At 31.8% G+C, this 20,601-nt stretch overlaps 2 protein-coding genes across 3 annotated transcripts; both read right to left on the bottom strand.

The window, feature by feature from the left end:
* Window positions 1–2,774: 2,774 nt before the first annotated feature.
* On the bottom strand, window positions 2,775–7,861 carry LOC129317720 (ras-related protein RHN1-like). Of its 2 annotated transcripts, XM_054962086.1 has the most exons (8): window positions 7,751–7,861; window positions 7,534–7,671; window positions 7,359–7,436; window positions 6,610–6,777; window positions 5,230–5,278; window positions 3,813–3,886; window positions 3,527–3,620; window positions 2,775–3,200 (listed from the first exon to the last, which is right to left on the bottom strand). In XM_054962086.1, exons 2-8 carry the CDS (start codon window positions 7,570–7,572, stop codon window positions 3,097–3,099), a joined length of 606 nt encoding a protein of 201 aa, XP_054818061.1. In that variant the 5' UTR covers window positions 7,573–7,671; window positions 7,751–7,861; the 3' UTR covers window positions 2,775–3,096. The 2 variants fall into 2 exon arrangements, with proteins under 2 accessions (XP_054818061.1, XP_054818063.1); XM_054962088.1 differs by having other exon boundaries at window positions 2,775–3,416; window positions 7,534–7,807.
* Window positions 7,862–12,597: 4,736 nt separating this feature from the next.
* LOC129317176 (probable polyamine oxidase 4) lies at window positions 12,598–18,407 on the bottom strand. Its single transcript, XM_054961538.1, has 10 exons — window positions 17,942–18,407; window positions 17,382–17,497; window positions 17,187–17,275; window positions 16,914–17,027; window positions 16,032–16,119; window positions 15,846–15,931; window positions 15,657–15,759; window positions 14,159–14,256; window positions 13,443–13,872; window positions 12,598–13,107 (listed from the first exon to the last, which is right to left on the bottom strand). The coding sequence occupies exons 1-10, from the start codon at window positions 17,979–17,981 to the stop codon at window positions 12,787–12,789; spliced, it is 1,485 nt and encodes a 494-aa protein (XP_054817513.1). The 5' UTR covers window positions 17,982–18,407; the 3' UTR covers window positions 12,598–12,786.
* Window positions 18,408–20,601: the final 2,194 nt, after the last annotated feature.

The following is a 20,601-nucleotide window of genomic DNA, read 5'->3' as shown; positions in this document are numbered from 1 at the left end:
TTATAATTGGCATTCTCAAGCACCCATAAAGCTGCTAGGTTTTTTAATATATCGAGCAATGGGATTAAAAAAAAAGCATAAAATGACTTTATGTTTATTTTTTGTCAATAAAAATAATGCAAGTGAGTATTCTAAATTCTTCTAAGATTTTTTTTTTTTTTTTTTTTGCATTTTGATTTAGGGGATACACACACATAACACTGTTTATCCACGCAAGGATTGGTCCTGGTATGTCATTGTAAATAATGCTATATATAATATTTATGAAATATTATATTACTTATAAGTGATAAATAATACAACTTAACTTTTATATGCCCATAAAACGGGGCGTGATTTTACCTGGGAACAAACAGATTCCCATCACTTTGATAATGAAAAACATAACTTTAGGATTTTTTACTTTACTCAAATTTTATTATAAATTTTTATATTTTTTTTTAACATTTTAGGTCTTTATATTTTTTTCATCTGCACCTTAAATTCCTTCACAAGCAGTGTTATAAGGATCTAAGGTGCAAATAGAAAAAAATATAGAGATATGGAATAAAAAAAAGAAAAAATTATAATAAAATTCGAATAAAATATAAACATTTAAAATTATGTTTTTCCTTCCATGATCAATTTCTAGGACCCCGATGCATGGTCAAATTGTTTTTGATAAAAAAGGATCACGAATCACCGAACGCGGATCAAAATGAGATTTTCGTTCTTTTGTGGATAAGTGGGTCTTCAGAATCTAAGCCCGAGCCTATGATCATCTCCTTCTCTACTGTCACCTTTTTATCCATTACGTCCTAATATGAAAATAATAAAATAAATTATCTCAAGCCCTAGTTATGCAGCAGCCAAGAGCAAATTAATTCTCTGTGAGAGGTATCTTTTCTATGACGCGCTTTTGAAGTATGGGTAAAAATTTTAGAATACCGGAGCTCAAGCAAAAAAATAAAAATAAAGTAAAGTAAATATATAAAACAATTAATATTATTTTGATGATTTTAAATAAAATTAATAAAAATGTTAATATTAAATTTTAAAATATTACAATGAGAGGTATTTATTTAATGTCATAAAAGATTTCATGAGTAAATCAAACGGCATTAAGCCATTTAGGCACTGCTTTTCTCATTCCAATGTTTAAACACACACTGGTCATCATGACTCCTCCATAATTGGTGCATCCATACCTTGTTCACAGTAGCTATTTGATACGAGACTTACATATAATGTCATGCAAGCACGGCCAGTCAATTCTGCAGAAGAAATCTCAAGAGGTATAACATGAAAGAAAAAAAAATTGTTCTTTTGCAGTGAACATTTGCAATAGACTTGATTGTTTAATTATCATAACTTTGTTCAGTACAATACACTCAAATATTCTTATAATTAAATGTCGCAATTCTTTTCCTTTGTCTTCTCTCCCAATGAATCTCATTCCTTTGGTCATTCCATTGGTGGGACGTCAACGGAAAGACAAAGTGAGTGCGAGGACAAGAGATGAAAAATGAGATTATTTGGTCTTGAATGTACATTTTCGTTATTGATTCACAGAGCGTCGATGGCAAAAATACATACATACGTACATCACATCATAATTGGAATGTTGTTAAAGTATTCTTAATTCTAAAATATATTATTTATTGTCATTAAATTATTTTATAAATGAATGTATTTTGATCTAGACGAAGGTAATTATGCCTTCGTCAGTATGAAAAAATATATCATTTCTTTTCTTTTTTTATTAAAAAATTAAATAAAAGTATTGAAGCGATTAGTTCTAAATATGTTGCAAGATCTTTTTTTTATTTTGATATAAAGAAAAAAAAATTACATTTAATTGCTTGCCAAAAAACTTATTCGCAAATAAAGATCAATATCAAATTTTATTTTTAAAAAAATAAATCTATATTTTAATTTTAATAACAATTTATTTTTTATTGATTATGATTTACAAATAAATTTTTTGCCAAACTCTCGAATGTCATCCTCCTAGGGCCATTTATGCGCACAAAAGAAGGATCATGAATCGGCCAATGAGATCGATGATGGGATCGTTGCGCAAACATGGATAAGTGGCTGCTCAGAATCTAAGCCCAAGCCATTACTACGGCGAGTGCCGTTTCAAACTCATGAAGTGACTGGGGGGCAACTTAAATCTATTACCATATCACCATCAAGTCATAAGTTCCAATGGCCATGATATCTTTCTTCACTCGCACCTTTTTGTTCCATTACACAGTCAAATGAAAATAATAAAATAAAACATATATATATAATAAATAAAAGTATTTTGATTAATTTTCAACGAAAACAATATTGCAATAAGAGATAATATATATTACTTTTACATTATAAAGAATTTCATAAATAGATCAAATGACATTCATTTGTGTACTCAATAAACTATCTTAATGTAATTGGAAGGACCATTAAACAATTACTTGGAAGCGCTTTTTAAGCTTAGAGGTGACATATCCTAATCCTGGTGATCCACCAAAAATCCAGATCTAACTCAATTTTTTTCAATTAAAAAAAATTCACAAAGTATCTTATTTTTTCCAATTAGTTTTAAAAAATTCACTCACACCCTCCCACACGCATATACATACTAAATTATTTCATACTCTCATTATTTATATAATATAACAATAAAAAACCTTTCATTACAGCAACCAGTATAAAACAGTCACCTCTGATTCACATCCTATTCCCTCCCCCCCCCCCCCCTCTCTAATCAACATACGAGGCATTTCGGTTAAAAGAGGAGAATGGAGGGGAGCGAAAAGCTAACCAACGTTGTTAAAAGAGGTAAGCGAGCAAGCTTAAGTTTAGATGCATTTTTCCTTAGATACTATTGAACCCACAGACACCGCATATCCCAGGTATATTCTGTACCATAAAGTTTCGTTTTTTTTTTTTTTTTTGGTGGAGGGCAACAAAAGGTAAACAGCAGGAAAATTACAGAACAAGTTGGATAGGTTAGTAGGTAGGTGGCCCCTGAAGCACATGGGAAAGTGAAGTATTTGGCGAGAGCTAAGACAAACCACATCGTGTTTAATTTTCCTTTTTGGGTGGATGCCACGCAAATCGCACGACTTATGAACAGCACGATGATAAAGCTCTTGATCCTTCTGGGGGTCTATCCACAAGAACCATTCCTGCTGGATTTTGAGTAGGCTGGGCCCTCGGCAATCTCTTGGCTGTTAACAGAATTCACGGGTCACGGTGAAAAAAGTAAAATAATTCAAAACAAAAGCACATGGGAGACATGGGTATTTTTTTCGCAGTTAAGACTTCAGACTTCAATCCCAGGCAAAAACAGTGCAAATATCGCCCTCCCCTACAAATGATGAACAGACTTTTCCCTCGAGGAGAGTATCTCTTCTTTGGTTTCATGTTTCCCCTTCTAAATTATCCTAAACGCAACTCAATAAAGGAAGCAAACCAAACACAAGTCAAATTAGGATTATTAATCGTCCCCGATAAGAAGCTGAAACACTGACACAGGATAGGAAAGGACTCGTACCTATTTCATAAAATACATCATTTACATTTGCTGCAGTTTTGGCAGAGGTCTCCATGAAAAAGAGACAATTTTCCTCGGCATATACACGTGCCTCCTGCAATGCCAATATTAGAAATTATGAGCTGGTGGTTAAATTCCGTTAAAAGAAATTCCCCAACAGTGTAATGCAATATCGCTTCACCAGAGTTGCCACTGAACTGATTAGATTGTGAAAGGAAATATAATCCTTAATAAGATTATACACCATGAAACGAGTAGTTAAAAAAATAATAATAATAATACTTACTTCAGCTGTCACTTGCCTCCTATCTTCCAGGTCAGCTTTGTTACCAGCAAGAGCCATGACCATATTAGGGTTCCCTGAAACAAACAAATTGAATTCATTCATTAAATTTCTACATATGCAACCACAGACCCCGCACGCCAAAAGGGTTAGAACTTATATCACTTTTGAAAGGAAACCTGTCAACTGTTATTTCCCGGGTCGTAACACAGCAGTGATCAATAATTTGTTATCTTTATTTCATGATATAGGAGTCGTAGATCAGTGATGGAGAAGTTCAAGCACATATACATATAATATCATAGGTAAAATACATATTATTTGATGTCGTCTTCAAAACTGGGAATTGAGGAAAATACAAGTCAGAAAATCATGCAGGGGGAAGACCAATGTCATTGATGAGTTATAATTACATTTGGGGGATATTTTGATCCATTTTCTATAGAATTGGGCTCATTGATGTTTTTGTAAATTATTGGTAAGTATGGAGAGAATTGAGTAAAAATTGGTCTAAAGCAAGCAAATATTATTTTTCACTGGTTTTCTCTGGTGCCCTAGCACCAACTTTGTGGTGCCGCAGCTCAATAACATGAAAATAGTGATCATGCTCTTTGGTGTTGTAGCACTATTGCATACCCAAAACAAACAGCTTCACTAATACACGATTTTTGAGGGTTTCTTGCGTATAATTTGAGGGTTTTCTTCATTTTACTCATCTGGACTTGAGAGGAGGCTTGGGGGCTCAAATGAAGGTGAAGGTATGGGGATGCAAAAGGTCAGTGGTATAAGTGGAAATTCAGCACTGATTACTGGTTTTCTCTTTCAATTCTCTTCCTTTCTATATCTTTTATTTTGTGTTTGGTTGGCTTTCTATCTTGCTCACGGGAATGGTCAATTTATGTAGCTACACCTTTGTTTATAGCTTGATTATGGATCAATGGATGATAACAACCCATTAACACATTTGCTGCAGGTTGTCATGGCAAGGACATAATGATGGATATCTCGTTGGGTCTTCTTTCGAAACCCAAGAAGCTAGGTTTATAATTTCACCCTAGTTTACTTTCTGTTTGTATTTCAGATTTTACGGGATTAGAATAATTTAGATTTAGTTAGATTTAATTCTATTACTCCTGCAGATTTAGTGGGCTTTCTGTTTCTGTAATATTCCTATACAGCCCTGCAAGCGGAACTCAGTTATGACTAAGAGCCTGAGCTTTCACACTTAATTACATAGTTTGAAAACAGCAAAAACAAGTTACAAAGTTGTTAAGTTACGGGACTAATATTAGGATGAAACTGGTGATTATACCAATATTTTTGGCTCTACTTTTTCATTGTATACATTTAACACGCATCTTTTATGTCACAGTAATCTACTTAAATCAAACATTCATAGAAAAAGGAAATCAGCAAATACCTTGCTTTTGAAGTTCTTGGACCCACTTCTTTGCACGTGTAAATGAATCCTGCAAATAAAATGTACAAAACCTATCACATGAAACCTTGGTGCACAAAGGGAATTAAAATCTCAAAAGCATAGTCTAGCAGCAAACCCTGACAAAAGATCAACATCCAACCCACACCAAATCCAATGCTCATGAAAGATGTCAAAATGGCCACACTACTTCCCAATGCAAAAAAACAATGGCTGTTTGTCTCAAACTCCAACGACACATTACACAAACAGCATATGAAATAGGCTTCCTTGGTCTACAAGTTAGAAACATATCATTTGTATTTATTCTAACAGGCATCATAGGCCAGAAGAAAAACTTAACATTTGGATAATAAATCAGAAAATTAAAAAAAAAAACAAAAGGTATTGCATGTATATAATCCCAACGAATCCAAAAGTTAAAACCTTTTACCGAGGAAATTAGAAACATGGATAGGAGCATGGATATCCAATAATATCATTAATACTTTAAGAGAAGTGAAAATTCCAGTAAAAATAAGAAATCCAAAGAATCTTAAAGATAACAAAAAATCAGTCTAATGTTCTAGAGTTTCCTACTTCCAAATCTTCCATCATTCTCTCTTGCTTGAAAGAACTTCCTTCGAAGAGTAAGGCTGTCAATACTTCATGATAGTTGGATGATCATGGTGTTTGGATGATGCAGGAACTTGTTCCATGATCGGTAATTATTCTTGTTGCAGGGGAGGATCAAACATCGAGAGCTACATGGAGATATACAGGTATAGGCTATGGTTCCAGAATCCGGAAGTTGAGAGCTATACAAGCGTAGATTATGGTTCCAGTGAGCTTTTTGGCAACAAAAGCGTTTACAGAGTATAGCAATGCAAGCTCTAATGCCAAACTAATGCTTAACAAGAGGGAGGAGAGAGAAGAGAGGAGGGAGATGCAGACCAAATTGAGAGAGTGACCACAAAATATTCAACTTTATTCAATTCATTGAAAGGTTTGACAAGTAAAGAAAAAAAATTTTTCTTTTTAAATAATCACAAGTAAAGAAAAACTTGGCTCAAGTTACAGGGCTTTAGCCATAACCCTAATATAAAAGATAATCTAAGCAAATCACAATGTTCAAATGTAAGCTGGCACTAGTAATTTAAAAGATTAGATTTATTCGAACAAAATTGTAATACAAATCAAATCTAAAAGATCATTATAATAAAACAAGAAATCCTAAGAATCTAAAAGATAACATAAAAATCAATCTAATATTCTAATGCTTCGTGCTCCAAGTAGGAGTCTTCCATCTTCCATCAATTTATGTATGTATGTATTACCTACTTCAATACAAATTCACAATATCATGAGGGAGAGATAACATACTGTGCTAGTAATATCATAGACAATGATGGCAGCAGCAGCTCCTCTGTAGTACATGGGAGCCAAGCTGTGGTACCTCTCCTGTCCAGCCGTGTCCCAAATTTCAAATTTAACAGTTGCATCATCAACAGCCAATGTCTGTGAAAAGAAGGCTGCACCTATTGTTGATTCCTGCCCACACAACAGACTATATAAACTCAGCAACAGAGACTTAATAAGTTTATCAGACTGTTTCTTAGGCTTTGGCAAAAACTAGCAGACATGAGAACTAAAACCGCCAACGTGCAAATTGTTGTAAAGAGAAGATCGAGCATAATCGTTTTCCCTCCTTTGTTTCCTCAGAGTACCATAGTAAACTACATAGCTGGAACCATTTACTCTCACCACATTCCTGAGGAGAAGGGAAAAAGCATCCATACCTATGCTTTATGTGATCAGCAGAAACAATTCTCATCTTCTGAATTATAGATTTTAGAAATATTGCAATTAAAACATCACAATGCTGATAAAAATTGAATTCAAATTATAATTTCATCCGAAAAATTAGTTCAACTTCACTCGAATGAGCTAAATTCAAAATACCAAAATATTTGTTTGCCCAGGGAGAGAGACATGTAATTCAATGAACATTTTCAGTATATCAGTATATCAAACTCTAAATATACCCAGTAAAATTTCAAGCGCATCTAACTCAAATTCACCCAGTGAAATCTTCAAGAGAAGCTCCGAATTAAGTGAAGAGGTAAAGTAACCTGGAATTCAAGAAATTGACCCCTGACAAATCGCAAAACCAGGCTGGACTTTCCGGCGCCCATATCACCAAGGAGAACCTGATCATCAATTGAGAGTATTATAACCTCGAACCGTCGACAAACCTGGCAAGGAAACAAAAATGATGAGAGAATAAGGAACCGAAATCACACTCACCAATTTGGCGTTGAGGTTGTTGTGCCCGATCGTCGCCATGGTTATAAATCGGATCGATTGGAAGGGAAGCACACCGAGACCCAACCAATCGAAGAAGAAACAGAAATTCCCAGAAGTTGAGAGGACACGTCGGGTATTCTACACAATTAGCTGAGGATTGGAATCAAGGACAAAGAAAGAAGAATCCGAAGCAGAGTGTCTCTCTCAATTGTATTACCTTTCCCCCACGATGGTTGCTGCGTGCTAACGAATATTGTGCTTGTGTGTGTGTGTGTGTGTGTGTGATATACACATTGTTTTTGAAGACCAACTAAACCCGCATTATGCATTATGTATTTCTCATAAGAAAGCTAACATAATCTGATCTAAGTAAGTCCATAAATAACTGTTATCAGGTAAAAAAAAAAAAGAGAAAAAAAAAACATCCTCAATGAGTAGGTTAGGTATTGGATTATTGGATTACTTTAATAATATATGCCGACGACGATTAAGTAACATGATAAAAATTGTTATCAGAATTGCAACTATTGATAAAATATAATTATAATAAAATAGAATCAGCCCAAAAAAATGAATTATAATAAAGACGTTAAAAGAATTACATTTAAGTTTCACATAAAAAATTAATTGATATAAGATTCATTAATAATTAAACTAAATTATATTAATAACTGATTGTATTGTCAATATAATTTAATTTAATTATTAATAAATTTTGTAGTGGTTAATTTTTTTATGTGAGTTTTTAATATTATTCTCCATAAGAAAAGTGATGCTCCAGAGTGTAGCTAAATTCCACCGGCATGTTGCTTTTGTATATTATATGAGATGGGCAGATAATATATATTGAATTAAAGTATATTTTTATTCTTAAACTATTCTTGAAGAAGTATTCAATATTTTAAATTATTTGTCATGGTAGTTTCAGCCATAAAATAATTAAAACATAACATGTTTTCCTCTAACATTAAATACCTCGTTAAAAAATACTTAGTGAAATTTAAGTTTAAATAAAAATGTCACGTGTCCTGTTAGGTGGGTTTAAAAATGTTATATTTTAATTATTTTAAAAGTAAAATTACCATACAACAAGTAGTTTGAACATTAGATGCTTTTTAAATAATAATCTAAAGATAAAACTACACCTTAATTCAAATTTTTTTAGCACAACAAGTGATATTTGACTCATCTTAAATCTTAGTTAACATTTTTAACAATCAATAGGACGTGGGATATTCATCGGAGAATAGGTTGAGGACAAGAATATACCTTGATTCTTTATACCAGAACATATAAAAAACAATTATTATATTTTTCATACAACGACAAGAAAAATACAATAAGGGGGGAAAAAGCCAAGCTACGTAATATCATTATCCTGCAATATGTCCATGGCTAGATCATCAGGAACCATGCGAAGACCTAAAGGGGCACATGAAAAACAATTATACAAGATGAATGCATGACATTTTAGTTATAGAAGACAGAGCTTAACTCTAAAATTAATTTTATCATGTTTTTTATTCACTGATTGAATAAAAAAATAATTATTCAATCCTTTTAAGTTTTAACTGTTTTCAAGTTCAATAATAGATAATATAATAGCACTTATTCTTATCCAAAATGTAAACATCTTTTAAAACTAATTCGCATTCCAATAAAATTTCTACTCTCATAAAAATATATATTATTTGTTAATCTTTAGTCCTAATTTATAGCGAGTGAGAAGAAGGTCATGACAGATACATAAATTTAAATTAATAAATATAAGAGATAAAATGAAAAAAAAATACATTTTAATCCCTGCACACTTTGCTCATATTTTATTACAGGTCTTTATACTTTTTTTTTATATTTTTAGTTTCTACATTTTATTTTTTTAGTATTCGAAATCCCTAAATGAATAAAGTATAAGGACCTTGGATGAACATAAAACACCAAAAAATGAAAGTGTAAACATAAAAAAAAAGTACAAAAATCTATAACAAAAAATGAGCAAAATATAAGGACCAACAGGTATGTTTTTTCAATGAAAAATATGCACAAAATAAAATGGGTGGAGAATGTTTATACTTTAGATAAGATGGAGTTTGTAATAAAAGACTAATTAGGTTTTACTTTTCTTATTAGTCAAAGTATATATTTAATTTTTTAACTTTATATAACATCTCATTTTAATCTCTTAACTTTATAAAATATTTTTTAAATTTTTTAATTCTAACATTGTTAGTTTTATTCAGATAAATTTTTACAATAAATTTTTAAATACTGACAAAATATTCTCAATGACATAGCAAGTTTAATTTTTTTAAAATAATAATGATTGACACATAAATAATCATTTAAAACAAACGTTATTAGAGTTAAAAAATTAAAAAGATACTGTATAAAATAAATGATCAAATTTAAATCTTATATGAAATTATAAAATTAAAAATATACTTTAACCTTTATTTTTATTTTTATTTTTTTTGTCACAGAAAGCCAAATTAACGCTTACGCCTTATAGTATGCAATAAATTGAACTCGTGAATCATGATCTAATATTTTTAATGTATTTAGAAAATTAGAAAATGGCTCTATAGGAGCTTAGCTGGCTAGCCTAAATCAAACACGGGTTGACGTGTTGTCAAGCGCTGGTTGGTGCATATTTTTAAAAATTTTTTTATATCAAAAGAAAGGATACATATCAGCAAAATGGTTTTCCCTATTTTTTTAAGAGAATATACTTTTGATTAACAAACAAAATTAATTTCTTAAAATGTTTGTTTTTTTTTCCTTTTTATAAAATTAATTTATCAGCTACTTTTAATGATAGTTATTCATTTGTGTGCATCAGTTAACTTGTGTCTTATATTTGATTCTAATTCTGTAATTAGCTTTTTCGTGCACAGGGATTGATTGTAGTGATCCCAGTGTCAAGGACAACAAAAAGTATAGCAGTATTCTGATTCTTGAACTATAAAATTAATTAAAATATTGGTATTTAAATTTTAAAGATTTATTCTGTTTTTGGTCCTAACCATCATCAAAAGTAAACTTTTAAATCATATATTTTATTTAATACCTCACAAAGAAGTGTCAATAAAGAATGATCTTTAAATATAGTCTCTAAATGTCGACTTATGCTATTAGTTTTTATTTTTTTAACAAGAATAAAATTCATTTAGTCCATGATTCTTAGAAAGCAAATCTTTTTAAAGCAACTCTACTGGTTTTTTTATCATCAATATTCAAAAGTAAAAATTAACTTTTAGCGATCATAGAACTTTATACAATTACTTTTAACTATCATCAAAAGTAAATTTTTAAATCATATGTTTTATTTAATATTTCACAAAGAGATGTCAACAAAGAATGATCTTTAAATACAGTCTTCGAATGTCAACTTATGTTATTGGTTTTTATTTTTTTAACAAGAATAAAACTCATTTAGTCCATGATTCCTAGAAAGCAAATCTTTTTAAAGCGACTCTACTAGTTTTTTTGAATTATAAATAAAAGGATCATCAATATTCAAAAGTAAAAATCAACTTTTAGTGATCATAAAATTATGAACTTTATACAATTAATGAAAAAATAAAGGGAGAATTATGTATAAATCACAATTAATGAAAAAATAAAGGGAGAATTATGTATAAATCTCATATAAAAAAATTAATTATTATAAAATTTATTAATAATTGAATTAAGATCATTGTTTAATTGTTAATAAACTTTTTAATAACTAATTTTTTCATGTCAGACTTTTTTTGAATTATAAATAAATGGACCATCAATATTCAAAAATCAAAATCAACTTTTACTTATCATAAAACTATAAACTGTTGAAGTTGTCATACAATTAATATAAAAATAAAAGAAAAATTACATGCAAATCTCGTACAGAAAAATTTATTACTACAAAATTCATTAACAACTAAATTAAAGTCATTGTTTAATTGTTAAATTTTATGGTAATTAATTTCTTTGTATAAGACTTTAACATAATTCTATCAAAAATATAAAACCTTAAAAGCAAAAGAAAAATTGCAGGAAAAAAGAAAGAGGGGAAGATCTTGTCATTCATTTTGATGTAAATATACTCATTTTTATAAGAATGCATTACATTGGAACGTTTAAATATCAATGTAGTGATTAAAATACCATTTGAAGAGATCAAATCTAACTCTAGAACCAATTAATTAATTCCAATTTATTATGAGAGAGAGAGAGAGAGAGTTCATTCTAAAGAAGAATAAGGCCATGTTTGGTAGACTAGAATTATAAAGATGGAAATGGAATTGAAAAAAGAATCTGAATAAAGTGATGTTTGGTAGACATGAATCATAATTCTCAAGAATCCCAATTCCATGAAAATAGATTGAATTGGATTCTTTGTTTAAAGCTATGAAATCAAAGGCAATTCCATAGAATTGTGACTTTTAAGACACTTTTACTCTCATAAAAATTATAGAAAGACAATTTTGCCTAAAAACATATAACCCTAATCATACCCAAAAATGACCCCACCCAATTATAATATATGTGTGTATGTGTAAAATATAATACGATATATGTATTTATAATATTTCTTCTATGAAATATTTTACTTATATATAATATTTATCATCTATCTAATATTTTATTTATATACTAAACATGTGAGGAAATTAAATATTTTTTGTAAAATATTTTACTTATATATAATATCTATCATCTATATAATATTTCATTAACATATAAAATACATAAGGAAATTGAAACACAATTAAGCTTTTATTATGTTTTATTTTAATTTTTATATAGGTGTATTTTTGTCTTTTAAGTATAATTTCATTTCTATGTCTTACGTACCAAACAAAAATAATGTAAGGATTCCATCTAATTTTTCTAACATACCAAACATATTTTTATAATTTAATTCTATTCCAATTCTGATTCCAATTATAATTTCGATTTCGATTCCGATTCCATCAAAAACTATTCAGTCATACCAAACGAGGCCTTAAAACTTCTTTTGAAGTTCACTTCCAATGTCCACCGCTTCCATAAATGCTCACTATCAATTTGAGTTCTCCACACTTAATAAATTAAAATTATTATGGCTTTCAAAAACCGAAACTGTACTTGAAAAAGGGATTGAAAGATTCTTGTCACCACAACCCCTGCACAGTCAATGTCATCTGAAATAGTTGATACTGAAGTCAAGACATTTTAAGAATTTCCCAACGAAATGCTTCCTATTTATGGAAGATTGCTAATGTGGGGAAGTTACATCCTGGAGATCTGAAGGGGAATACTAGTTTCAAGCATTTCACGGCTAACATTAGTAACTAGAGGCAGCTCTTCCATCATGTGGCCTTGTTTGGCCATAAGATATTGCTGACAATTACCAGCCGCCATGACTCCAGCAGAGTAAGCTCCATGCACAGATCCCTGGTGATCCAAGCTCACAGCTTCCCCACCAAAGAACAGATTTCCTACTGGTGCACGAAGCCTGTCATATACATCTTCAGGCTTCCCAACCAAGTCATATGAGTAACAACCAAGCGTATTTGGGTCCGTCCCCCAATGGGACACCAGGTACTGAACCTGCAAATAATCCAACAAAACCATAAAGTCAGGCTCCTGCATGCAGATGCATTTCGAGTCTACATACAACAAAGGCATCTTTGGATTTTTTTTTCTTTTTCTTTTGGTTTTTTTTTGGGGGGGAGGGGGTTAGGAGAGGAAAGAAATGGAAGAGAAGCTCCTGATACTACGAGAGTTTTTTTAAACAAAGAAAAATTATTTTTTAACCATTCATTTCCTTTCCATTTTCTTTTGATTCTTTCCCTTCCTTTGTCCTCCCAACTCCAGAAATACCTCTGGGATTGGAGGTCAATCTAAATCAGGGACATGTCAATCTACACGGGAACAGCGCTTACTGGCTCAGAAGCATCAGGAAACATCTTTTTGAGCTGTTGCATAACAAAATTTGCTGCCGCCTCATCAGTTAGCTTTTCAAGATCGGAAGCAAATCTGCCAGCTGCCATGTAGACAAGAACCGGATGGCCTGTTGCTTTGTGGAGATTCAGAAAATAGCCACAAGCATAAGAAGTGGGAGCTACAACGCCCATGAGCTCTACGTTTGGCCAAAACACCCTATCAAATCTCAGGGCAATTTTATTTTCATTGCCCACACCAAGATCTGAAATTGCAGCCACCTTCCAGTCAGGCAGTTTTGGTTCAAATTCAATTAAATTGGCTTTGAGGATTCCAAGAGGAACTGTTACAATAGCAGCATCAGCGACAAAGTTCCTGCCATCTTCAACGGTGACCATCACCTTATTGTATCCACTGGATATCTTAGTCACCCTAGTTTTAACAGAAGGATCAAAATCATAAGAGGTGACACAAAGGAAAATGAGTTAAGTATTCTACTTGCAGAAACATGAAAATAAAAATGTCAGCAAGCCACAGTTCTCTGGGTTCAAACTATAAAGTGGGTGCCAGACAAAAGTAGTAGACTCAATTTACAGCCAGTGGATGGGTGGCATCAGTTTTAGCTTCCTTCTTTCTATCTCTTGTCAATTGCAAGAAGTCAAAAAGAATGGCAATAAAATCATGTAGTTAAGACATGATGTAAATTGTATGAGCATACCTATGGTTCAAACGTATGTCGATATCCTTTGCAAGAGATTTTATAACAGGATCATATCCTTGCACCATAAGTCCATGACCACCAGAGAGGACATGCTCCTGCAGAATAATTAATAATCTCAACAATATAAGTACTCATTTCAATATTAAATTTTTCCTCAATTACCAATAATTTCCCATAATCAATGTTTGAATGTTAAGGTATTGGAATGTTATAAAATAATACATGAAAGGGGAATATTCTGACACTCTGCTTTTGAATACTATATCATAAGTGGTTAGTAGGATATGATAAGTTTAAGACAGCTAAAAAATTGAAGGTTCCCTGATGAGAGAAATCTTCCACTAGAGTTCCCATCACCACAATTTATGAACTTGTCACAGAAAGCTATGAGCAAAATATTTTTCTTCACTTCCTGCGTCTGTGATCTCAAGTGTTTGAGATCATGCCTGTTGAGTTTTAAGGTTTCCTGCTACAAATTTCAAAAGCAGAGCTAAAGGTGCTGGTGATTTCACCCCTTATACTTGAATCTCTGTATTGCTATGACTATAAGTAAAATCTCTGAATACTTGGCATGAACTTCATGAAAGTACGAGAGGGAGAGCCTTGGCACAACAGCAAAGTTATCACTGTGGGACTTGATGGTCATAGGTTCACAGAAAGACCATGTATGGTAGACCCAAAATGGGTCTGACCCTCCCTGGACAGTGCATCGAGCTGTTCCTTTCATCTTCATGAAAGTACTCATATGGCAATCATGCAATTAATTGCAGATTATTCTATTTCACTAAGTTATTCAAGCAATTCAAATATTTTTAGGACTTGAACTAAATCTCATCAAAGTGTGATGGGAGTAGAGTGGAGAGAAGTGGATAATTGATTGGGTGTGGAAATTTCTTTTCGGAGCACATCATGCAGAGGGGAAAACCGACCCCCTTCAATCCCCTGAATCAGGGTCAAGAGATGGAGGGGAGGGGGGAACATAAAGAAAATGCCCATTTAACTGATACATCCCCAATTTTGTTCTATATACTCTGTGTACACTGACTATATTGACATTGCACACTCCACTCTTACATGAACCGCTCCTTTCTCATTCTCAAAAGCTCCCACTAACAAAAATAACGATGTATTACATGAAACTAATACCACAGAACTTTTTGGATCACTTATCCGGTTATTCCTACCAAAACAACAAAAATCCTTTATATCCTACTATAACTTTCCATAATTTTCATGCAACTCGTAACATACACATTACATAGCACTCCATATGAAGCAAAACACAGCCCATTTTGTGTTCTAGCAAGATCAAGATTCTGTTCATCATCTAAGTTCAACACAGAAAATTACCTCATTTAAATCAACAATAATTTAACAAAGGACAAGGTGCTTTAAACATACATGTATGAACAAAATCAAGAGAGGAAAAAGGGTCTGGGTGGAAGTTTAAGTACGAAAATCATATTTAGCCTTTAAATAATATAATGGCACTTGCCTGATCCCAGGTTTTAAGTGATATCATATCGGCATCGGCAGCAAACCAAGCTTCCATTCTGCATACATACCATTGCAGCACTTCATGGGCAAGTCCTTTTTGCCTGCATTTAATACCTTGTCATTAAAAACAATATACTAAAATGGCAAGCTATATACAGTTATACAATTAACTATAATCAGTTAATACCTTAATTCAGGATGCCTATCCAACACAATAGATATTGCTTGAAGAACTGACATGTCATGAGGATGCTCATCCCTCACCTTCCCTGTCTAGAGATGTCAGCAAAAGGCCTCTAAGTTCCACATTTAAGTAATCATAGTTGCTATTGTTATGGAAAACACTACAAAACACATGCTGAAAAGATCTTACCTCAGCTAGGATTCTCTTGAAAGTATCTCCAACTTCTAGGGCAATCTGTTGAGGAACTTGATGACCATCTACATTAAACAGCATATAACTGCAAAGACAAAATGCAGTTACTATATATCAATCATTATTATAAGAAATGCAGAAGTTATGGATGTCTTATAGAATTTGAGATGCCCCAAATTAATCTATTCTAGTCTTTAAAGAACATATATATCTTTAACATGATTCAAAGGATATAAAAGTCAAGTATTTTAGTTTGGGTAGCATCATAGCAAAGGCAACTTGTTATCAAGGAAGTGATCTCTCCGTTTCATTTTAATTGTTATTTTTGAAGAAACATTTTGTTTCTATTTATTTGTTATTTTAAAAGCCGAAGACAACATTAATTACTATTTTGTCAAGTATACTTTAATCATCACTACATTAATTATGGAATAAAAGAAATAATTAGAGCAAGAATAGATTAAATAAATTAAGGGCATATCAGAAAATTTAAAAGAAATTTTGACATACTAATTGTAATTCTTCATCTCTAAGCTAAAAAACAAATAAAAAGAAACAGAGTTAATATATAAATAGGCAAGTCCTCGGTAATAAAACGATATTTACACAGAAGAACGTCCATGAGCACTTTATAGAGACCAACAACCTAAAATTTTGGACTAACACTGATGTCTATGTCCTGTCAAGAGAAAAAAAGGAATATATTACCAACCTAATATGAAAATCTTCTGAATCCAGCACATTTAGCTCAGATTCAGAATCAAAAGTTCAAGGCTCTGAGAGAAATGTTATTGTTCTTAAGCATTAATCTTAAGATTGCATGAATATATCATATTAAATATCTTCCGTAGAATGAGGATTTAAATCATAGATTATTACCTTTCCAAATCATGGTCATATAAGACAGAGTTATCACCACTGGTACGATATAATGTAAGCCCGAGACCACGTATTAATGGAGCCAAGGGATTCTCATTGCAAACTCCATGTAACCTGGCAAATGATCAAGAAATAACTAATTAAATAATGAAAGATCATGATGCCTTCCACGCAACCTGTTCACCTTTCATCAACAAAGCAGGGTTTTTGACTGATTGCAAAAAAAAAAAAAAAAATAGCACACACAATTTCAATGAAAGAAGTTGAACTTACCATGAGGCCCCCATATCCACTGGACAACCGAATGAGTAATCAGTATGGATACGGCCACCAAGCCTATCCCGAGACTCCAGTACAGTCACCTGAAGGAATGATAAGAATAAGCTTAGAAAAAAGCTTTCCCCTGACTTGAAACGAGGAATTGGAGCCAGTAAACAAAGATGAAGTTTGAGAAGAGTGATATAACACCTTGAAAGATGCATCATAGAGACTACGTGCAGCAGCGATCCCCGAAATTCCAGCACCAATAACAATAACAGAAGGATGTGGCCTGCGTTGCCTCTGAATGTGTGAGGCAATAGTTCCTAGTCATTTGACAGCAAAATTAGAAGGGGCACAAAATTTTCAGATATTACGGGAATGAACTAACAATCATGAAGTCCAATTATTATCTCTAATGCCTGGTAAACTGTCAAATCTACCCTGTATCAAGACCAAACTTATTTTGAGACCATTGTAAAGGCCTTAGTTTAGCACCACGATTGCAATCAATAACACGATATAATTCTTTCAAAAAAAAAAATCTGCGTCGTATCAGAGATTACTTTTTATATATTTGGCAAAACAAAAAAGCTAGTTCCTTATTAATCTCGGAAAGAAAAAATAAATACAGAAGAATCTAAAATTGTCATTGAAAGAATAAATATAAAAACTAATACAAGTCGAGCACATAGACACTTAATTGATCCAGAGTACATAATGCATGTACAGGAACCCACGTGGTTTTAATAGAAAATAATAATACTAACCATCAAGCAAATTGGCGGGGAATAATTCTTTTGGGTCCATGAGAAACAGATCACAGGCGTCAGAACAGTCAGGGGAATCAAGGGAATAGAAAGATCTCAACAGGGAGGTGGAATCAAGGACGATCAGATTGAAAATTTGAAGGGTGTATAGGAGTCAAGAAATTAGAAACCAATTGAAACGAATGATAAAAAATCAAGATGATGATGCCGGCAATGAAGCGGCTGAGATTCGACGAGAAACTGAGGTTATCAAACCAGCTCATAAGGAAGAGTAACTATATCAAACTATCCCCACGAAATATCGCCTGAGAAGGGATGCGTCGATCGTCGCTTGCATAGATCAATGGCAATGCCTCTCTCTCTCTCTCGATCTCTCTTCCGTTACGCCCACAATCACAAAACCACACGCTTTCTCTCCACGCAGATCGTCCGGCCCTCTTAGCAATTGACGATTACGTAATGCTCTCAAAATCCCGAGCTGCGTTTTTCTATATATAGACGCACGAATTTTTTTTAATGGCCTGGGTAATTTGGACCGAGACACGGAGAGAGTAACCTAACAAAATCCGACCGTTTTCCTAAAAAGCGAAGGACAATTTTGGAACTACGAATAAAAAATTATCGTTTACTATTTGGGACGAGTTAATTGTAATGTACGGTGGGCCTAAAAAGATATTTAGAGTGCCTTTGATGGAATCAAAATTAAAGATGTTGTATCACCGATGTTTTATAAATTGGAGCGAAGATGAACCGAAAAAATCAATGAATTACAATTCTCATATGATTTAATTAGTTAGACTGATCATCAAATTGATAATATAATAATTAAATAAAATAATATTAAAATAAAAAAATGGATCAAAACTGTTCAATTGTTTTAAATCTTGAGTTTTTCTCCAAATTAAGAACTGCTGGGGATAAAGTGAGCCTGAACTGCTCAAATGGTTAAGTGCATGGTTGGATACATATATAATCAATTTTTGAGTTAAAAAATCAATTTTTTTAGCTATTATCCAAACATCTGAAGAAGTGGGTGATCAATTTTTTGGATAAAATTGATTTTTTTCATAAGCTAGAAATGTGAGTTTTTATGTTTGAATTACAAAGGTATGGTGAAAAATTATAAGAAAGGCTCAAGAAAAAAAATTATACAAAAAGCACAAAATTTAATAAAAATAAAATAAAATTCTCTTCTCTTTTCTTTTCTTTTCTTAATAAAATTTAAATTTTGAATTCTCAAAAAAGTTCTTAACATAAGTTCCTATCAATCATTACCTTCTACTTAACACTTACTATAAAATTAATTTAAATAAAATATTAATTGATAAAAAAATTAATTTAATTTAAAAGTAAGGGTCATTATAAAAATTGTTGCAATTGTCCACAGAGAGAGAGAGAGAGAGAGAGAGAGAGAGAGAGATTTTTCATTATTTGTTACATTACTATATTTTTTATATTGCCAAAATTTCTAGACAATATTTAACATCTTTGTTAGGTATGGCTCATATTTATAATGTTAATAGAGATTAATTTATATATCATCATTTTCATTAGTTATTGTAAAATTGATGTTTGGTATTTAAGAATTAAATCTTTCTCTTTTATTAAATTTATTTAAAGTAAGATATATTAAGTTATTTATTTATGTAAATTATAATTGTTAATATTAATATAATTTAAATTTTTATAATTGATCAAATATATAGTTTAAATAATATATTTTACTTTTTAAATAAAATTTAAAAAATTTAATAATATTAGATATAAAGTTATTAATAATTTATTTTAAAAAGTAATGTCTTTTATGATAATTTACACAACTAAAATTGATTTTAAATAAATTCTCCAGACATATTCAATTATGTTAAAATTAATTTAAAAAAAAGTATTTAAAATATTATAACATAATAATTTTTTTAATTATAATTAATTATATTCAATTGAAATTTAAACGGATTCTAAATCAAATTACTTTCTTCTCAAATGATAATCCAACCGTCCAAGCCCTGAATATTAGGTATGACACGAGTGTGAGCAGGAGGTGAGACTTAGACGTAGACGAAAAGAATATGCCAAGAATCGAAGAAAGATGAAATGCCAAAAAAAGGGTTGGTGCAGGATGTCATATTTTGAAGTGGGGGCGCTTTAGTGTAACACAAGTTGGAGATGCGTTGTTCTTACAGCCTGGGCCTGGACATCACTATCCATCCGCCACCTTCTCTGTTTCTATTAGGACGTCCTTCCTCCCACCTTCCTCTGCTTTCTTCTTGTTTTTGTTTTTGATTTTTTTTTTTTTTTTTTTTTTTGGTTTGGAAAAAAAACCACTCAGTATTCGGATTTCGGATCCGAGCCTGCAACTCCAGCTAATTCAAATTCAAACCGGTTTGAGTTTTAATTTTTTTTTAAAAAAAAAAACCTCTCCCAAATGCATTATTTTCACTCTCACATTAAAGGGACTCCAACTCTTTCCATTTGAGCTTGTGTGTGTTAGTGGTTTAAAAAAAAAAAATTAGACGGGTATAGTAGGTGAAATTGAACTCGTAACCTTGCATTGTACAAGTAAATTAATTGCCACTAGGTCATGTGGCCGTTAATAACCCTTTATTGGTGAGGCTGCTTCGCATTTTCCCTCTAGCCGCCACATAAACCAAAAGACCTTC

The sequence above is a fragment of the Prosopis cineraria genome, unplaced genomic scaffold (genome assembly GCF_029017545.1).
Source record: "Prosopis cineraria cultivar Desert tree isolate PC_DT_omini unplaced genomic scaffold, ASM2901754v1 PC8, whole genome shotgun sequence".
NCBI classification, from domain to species: domain Eukaryota; kingdom Viridiplantae; phylum Streptophyta; class Magnoliopsida; order Fabales; family Fabaceae; genus Prosopis; species Prosopis cineraria.
This window is presented reverse-complemented; position numbering and strand designations above follow the sequence as displayed.